This window comes from Bufo bufo, chromosome 1 (assembly GCF_905171765.1).
Source record: "Bufo bufo chromosome 1, aBufBuf1.1, whole genome shotgun sequence".
Classification (NCBI taxonomy): domain Eukaryota; kingdom Metazoa; phylum Chordata; class Amphibia; order Anura; family Bufonidae; genus Bufo; species Bufo bufo.
This window is the reverse complement of record NC_053389.1, coordinates 135,373,214-135,379,807: the sequence shown is the minus strand read 5'-3', so window position 1 is coordinate 135,379,807 and position 6,594 is coordinate 135,373,214. Positions and strand designations below refer to the sequence as shown.

General features: G+C 39.8%; 1 protein-coding gene across 1 annotated transcript; it reads right to left on the bottom strand.

Moving 5' to 3' along the window:
- Window positions 1-3,349: 3,349 nt before the first annotated feature.
- Window positions 3,350-4,953, bottom strand: LOC120994974 (transcription factor HES-5-like). The gene is made up of 3 exons (XM_040423926.1): window positions 4,894-4,953; window positions 4,073-4,253; window positions 3,350-3,570 (listed from the first exon to the last, which is right to left on the bottom strand). The coding sequence occupies exons 1-3, from the start codon at window positions 4,951-4,953 to the stop codon at window positions 3,350-3,352; spliced, it is 462 nt and encodes a 153-aa protein (XP_040279860.1).
- Window positions 4,954-6,594: the final 1,641 nt, after the last annotated feature.

The window sequence follows — 6,594 nt, the reverse complement described above, 5'->3', positions numbered from 1 at the left end:
ATTTTTCTCCATTTGGCAGTGTGAAAGAGATGGTGAGTACAGTGCTTGCTGTACCTCTATCTGGCGGTCAGATAGAGCTGAACCAAGTGGCAGTGTGCATGCTTCACTGACACTCTTTTAATGCATGGGGACACAAGATCCCCATTCTCACCATTCTCATGATCAATGTGGACTTAGAGGTCAGACCCCCACAAACACTTGTCCCCCTGTGAATAGGAGATAACTTTAAATCTTAGGGCAACCCCTTTAAACAAATAGCGGTACTCAATGCTCCCAGGGCTAGAGGTGTTTTTTTCCATGTCCTTTTGTATGCATCATTAAACTCTGGGGCACTCGAATAAATTTTGCATTGGGGCCAAGGGACATCAAGTTATGCCTCAGGATGATTGCCAATGACTCTTCCAACCAATGAAAACATATCATTCACTAATTATTACTGCTAATATTGTGTATATTTTTTTTTACATCATAAAAGGCATGTCACTGTGGAAAGGATCTAACACTTAAAAGCCACCATTGTCCCAAAAAATTGGGTTCTGGTGCCCTTTTCTATGTAATAATGACAATGTCAATATGATCATCTTTGAAATCATTGGAGTTATAGAAACTTATGAGCACCTGTTACATAGCGCGTGTGGACCCACTGTGTCACCTGAGCAGATTTTGCTTGGGGCTACTCCTAATGGCATTGTCAAAGTGCTCCCCCTGGATTTCAGCCAAAAACCACTGACCCATTGGAGCCACGAGACACTGATGTGGAGAACCAAGGGATCAGGCGAAACTATTCAGGGATGGGCCGAGGTCAAGAAGAGCATGTTCATTCCGAAAAACAGTCCGAGGTCAGGGCAAAAGTTTCACCTGTCCGTCATTGAGCGAGCTGGGTCAACTTTGTCAGTGGCTTGTCTCCTGGGCATTGAAATTCGATATGCCTGACTCTTCATTTCTCCAATGTCATCTGTTGGAAGAGAGTTGGCACACTCCCATCCACCTAAGAAAGTTGATGAGTCCCTCTGAAATCAACAAGTATGGCTGACTTTACACTCTACGTCAACTGTTCCATATGCCCCCCAACAAAATTTACCACATTATCGACCTGGATGTTATTTTGGGAGAAGAATAGGTCACCTCTTCTGATAAAACAAGGAAAGATTTCATTAATATGATCAATTCACAGATCTTATATTTACTGTAAACATGTCCATGGTGCAAAGATTTAGTATTCTTCACAATTCTCCCCTTCTGAGAGTTTTAGTATTGTATCACTACCTGTCCTCTATATTTTGTGGCTGTGTGCATTGTATTGTCCCCTGTACTATGTGGCTGTGTGCATTGTATTGTCCCCCTGTATTGTATTGATATGTGTAGCAGCTCTGGTGTATACAGTATATATCAGTGTATATTGCCTGTCTGGGTGGATTGCAGCTCTCCGGCCTCTATTCATATGACATATCTCTGTGGGAAGCGTCCCTCTCGGGCTCTTGTATGCAGTGTGTATTCCCTCTATGTGGTGTGAGTCGCCCTGTGTTGGATATTTCTGTCTATGTCTATATGAATACATCTCTGCTGTGCACATCTGATGCTGAATACTTAGCACATGAAAGGTCAGGTGTATTAAACAGGCCAAAATGTTAGATGGAGGAGAAAGAAGACTATTGATAGAAAGCGGAAGCTGCCCTTTCATCTCATTCATAGAGAAGGTCTATATTTGTATTGAGGATATTATTATGTATATCAATGTAAAGAAAAAATGTATTTGTACCTTATACACATTTTCATCAGACTTTCCCTAGCAGAGAAAATTCACAGTTAAATAGCAGGTTGGTACTACACACTATTAATATCATATAACCATATGGGTCCATTCACACTGTGCAGTTTTTTGTTTTCATATTCTAGTGTAGTGATTAGGTTCCAATAGAGAATGAACAGCTGGTAACTCACCATTCCATTGCTCCAAGTTTTATTCATATCGATTCAGGTTAAGACAGAGAGAGTGCAGCAGTCAGACAATAGTATCCCCATAGATATCAAAGAGCCAGACAAATAGATCATAGATAGATCCGTAGATGGATGATACATATATATTAGATGCATGCACTATTACATGGGTACTCTGGACACTATTACACTATTACTCTGGACACTATTACACCTTGTTGTGTATTACTAATGCTAGCCATAAACAATAGGTAAACAACGCCTCAATAAACTTACATGCTCAACTCAGGTCAGTTCAGCCGCCATTGATGTAAAGCTGCCGTACTCTTCAGATAGTGGTCAGCTGAACATTCCCTTTCTCCTATTCTATAAACCCAAAGTGCGGATTTAAGTGAATGGGAAGGAGGAAATAGGCGGCTGCCAAGGATCTCTGGCAGCAGCTTATTTCTTCTCAAAGGAACAAAGGATTGGGCATATTGATATTCAATATGTCCAATCTCAATTTCCCCAACATCTGCTGTCAAAGGAGAATTGGAAGCCGCCCATGTTTCCTCACATGGGATCTGAGATCTTATGCACAATTTTTTAAATTACAGATGAATGCCTGGGCTGAGTTGAACACGCACGCTTCCGCCATTAGTATAAAATAACACAAGACATTCCATATAATTCAGTTTTACAAAACATTTATTTAAAGATTTTAACTGCATATATTATAATCACAAAGGTGCAAAATAAGCAAATTCGATGAACATAACTTTACTTTTCACAGAAAAGGACATTTGATCTCAGCACTATTACCAAGATTTGCTTTTGTGAGTGAACACAACATACGTGACGTTGTGTGGATGACACACTGGAGTTTGAAAATTCTGTCCTTCATAGAAGGTAATCTCCCATCCGTAGACACACATATAAGGGTAAGCCCATTGTTTATGGGAAAGTATGGGGACCATCTTGGGCTGAAAGCAGTGAGCCAGATGCTGTGGCATTAAATGCACAGGGGAAATATATTGGGGAATAATCCTAATATTGTACCAGGGGGCTATCTACAAGGGTTTCTTCGCTTTTAGTGTTCTAAGGTCACACAGGTGGGTGTATTGAGCCTACTTCAGCCTTGTTATGTGGGTCCATGCTGGGAATTGTGGTTGGACAACTCTGGAAAACTCATAGGTTACAGACCACTGGTACAAGGAAGGCTCTGCTCGGTCCATCAAAGAATCTTAAGGCTCTGTTTCCATATAAAACTATCTTAAGGCTCTGTTTCCATATAAAACTATACGTGTAAAAATAATTCTATCCTAGGAATGTATAACAAATAAAGTCTTAAATATATTAAATCTCTACTTTTCTGGTCCAAGTCCTGTTATTACTTGATCCTTATATCGGAGTCCATATATAAGCTGGGTAATCACCAGGGTCTCCATAGGTCAGCAGGGCTGTAGTCCTGGACACCTTGCTTGTTGATTCCTTGGTTGAAAGACCTCAGGGAATGGCATACGCTTTCATTTGCAGATCTGCATTTCTGGGGGTCCATCCAGAAGCCGATCTGTGCTGCTAGTTGTCTGCCTTGGGTCACAAATTCTGCATCCTTCATAGACGGAGAGGAGGCTTGTTTGTATGGTGCCACCTCTAGAAATGAACAAAAATACCATACATTGACATGATTGTATTGCCTAAAGTCAATTATGCTATCATATGCTGATTTATAGGCTATATACAGTACTATCTACTGCATAACATAGGCCAGTTGCAAAATGTATACCAGAGCCCCCCAACTGTCTTGTGCTGATATACCATATAGTAGACAGGGCCCATCAAGCACCCTTTATAGTTACATCCCTGGCTATCACTCATATTTACAAGTCTAAAAGGTGTATACCATTATTATCCAATAGAGAAACTACAAGCCTCAGCAACTCTTTACAATGACCCACTGAATATAATTGAAATAACCATGCAGACTATAATTTATAAAATAAAAAATAAAAGAAAACATGAATCTTTTAGCATGTATAATTTGTCTCTTCCAGGTAATGAATTTGGTGAACTCATGAGCAAACCAGGTTCTTGTGTGAGTATCAAATGACTGGAAGTATTGTATAGCTGGAGAGCTGAAGACAAGATCACTCACCTTTGGTTGCATGGTGGAGCTGTTGTCTCAGGAAAGTGACCGTCATCTCCAGGATATCGGCTTTCTCAGGTTTGGAGGGGAGCTGATGTCTCTGGAACTCCTTCTCCAGTAAGATGCGCAGCTGCTCAATGCTGCTGTTAATCCGGTCTCTCCTCATCTTCTCGATCACCGGTTTCCTCAGCTATAGAAAACAAAAATACATCTAATTCCGTGCTCCAGTATCCAGGTCTATGAATGAGACCTAAAGCAAAAAGTCATTTTCCTAGGTGTGTTTAAATCTACTGTGTACTCTATATTCATATGGTGGGTCCCCTACAGATGCTGGAAGTTTCCAAATATTCATCTGTTTTAGGGCTTGCTTTGCTTGCCGCACTGGGAATTTGTCCTGACCAAATAGAGTGGGTTCTGATGGTAGGACTCACTTCTATCAACAAGACATGCCCTAAACGACAGACAGCTTAAATGCATTCACTACTACACACAAAAAAATAAGTAAAACTGTTATATGCCAAAAATAAGTCAAAAGAATTACCAATACAAGCAAAGTCAAATATAATGTATTTCAAAAATATCAGTTACAAATCCCCAAAATAAGTTTTATATCTCAAAAATAAGTAAAAACAATTACCAATACAAAAAAGTCTAAAAGTATATATTTCAAAAAATAAATCAAAGGATTACAAATCCCAAAAAGTAAAAAATTACAAATCCCATAAAAAAATTGTAAAACCCATTAAAAAGTTCAAAGAAATATATATCCCAAAATAAAAATAGAGCTAAACAAAGTTCAATTACTGATACTACATAGTCCAACCTTTTACCTTGCGCATGTCTTTGCCCAAGTTACTCTCAGAGTCTTCCATCTTATTATTAGGAGCCATGTAAGGTCCAAAGTAAAGTCCTTGCTCTGGTGGGTCAGGCAGTGAATGTCTGGGTGGGAATGGCTGAAGCTTCCCTTTATACCCACCTACTCTGCATAACAGAGTGTGAAGTTTTCCCTCTTTAGAGGTTCCCACAGTCTGTAGCCAATGGGCGATCAGGCCCAGACAATAGAAGTGTGTTAGGAGGCACAGCATCTGGAGCTGGCCATAAAATTAGAGGAAGAGAAGTGTGGGAGAGTCTGGTAACACTAGGACTTGCTGCAATTGATCTCCTTACTTCTTCCTCTGGCAGCTGTTAGCAAAACATTGAGTTTTTTTGAGCTCATTAAAAGTTCATATTATCCTCCTGGCACATGACAGGTCATAAAGATACTTGCATGTGTGATCACAATTCATGTAGCCAGACGTTAAGTACCATTGTGCTACAAGTTATAAGGCACATGTCCCTCCTAGCCAGGAGACAATCCTTGTATCAGCACTTTATGTTCATTCTGGTCAATATATAACCAGTATAATCTTAATGTAAATAATTAAAACAATTATTATAGATTTTTTGCCATTTTACTTATAGTGCAATAATGAATAAAACTGTTGATATCAGCTCTTGCCATTTTAAAGGTGCCAGATAAGAAGACATTATCCCACATGGTAGGTGGGAGGCAATGTTTTTAGATATTGCATTGTGGCTGAGGAACTTCAAGTTATGCAGCACTAACATATACTAAAGTCAATTTTAAAGGGAACCTGTCATCAACTTTATGTTGACCTCACTGAGGGCATAAATTAGTGACAGAAATGCTGATGTCAGCGGTGTGTGACTCATGAGCTAAAAGTAAGTGGTTGCCGAGAACCAGCATCATAACCATTGCAGCCCAGACCTAGAAAAGAGTCACGGCCACCAGAGAAGAGTCCTGGTTATTCATAATCTCCTGTTCTCTCCGTCCATCTGCTGATGATTGGCAGTTCTCTCCTAGAGAGAAAGGGAGAAAACTAGGTAGAAGCCTGTCAGTCATCAGCAGGAATTCATGAATAACCAGGACTCTTCTCAGGTACCGTGACTCTTTTCCAGGCCCAGTCTGCAATGATTGTGATGTTGGTTCTCGGCAACCACTTACTTTTAACTTTTAAATGACAGACCGCTGAAATTAACTCACCTGTCTCTACTTTATTCTGCCGTTAGTATGGGCAGCACAAAGTTGATGACAGGTTCCCTTTAAGGGATGCCAGTTGACTTACTGTGTACATTTTTGGATATGGTATAAATATATTTTGAATCATGTAAGAGTTAGTATAAAATAAATTCTTAAAGCACAACTCTACCCATTGGGATCCCTAAGATTATAATTATTAACTGAATGCTTGTTCAACCAAAAGTTTATCACCTCCGATCCTCAATACATTCATGCAGACTTCTCCAGTGAATAAAAGGATTTGACATGTTGGATATCAACCCTTATCTCCCCCGACATCTGCTGATAATAGATAGATAGATATGAGATAGGCAGAAAGATAGACAGCTAGCTAAATATAGATGCCCGGCCAGTGCTGAGGAAATTGTCAGGTTCATCTGATAAGAAACTAACATGTATGACCAAATGAATACATGTTTTTGCCCCACTGTTTGCCAAACAGACGGCACAT

Bases quoted from the DNA above. Each gene is read 5' to 3' on its own strand.
- LOC120994974 (XM_040423926.1), bottom strand. From the start codon at position 4,953: ATGGCTCCTAATAATAAGATGGAAGACTCTGAGAGTAACTTGGGCAAA. The intron at 4,254-4,893 runs GTAAAAGGTTGG...TGTTTTCTATAG, and splicing joins TGGGCAAAGACATGCGCAAG to CTGAGGAAACCGGTGATCGA. The intron at 3,571-4,072 runs GTGAGTGATCTT...GTTCATTTCTAG, and splicing joins GCTCCACCATGCAACCAAAG to AGGTGGCACCATACAAACAA.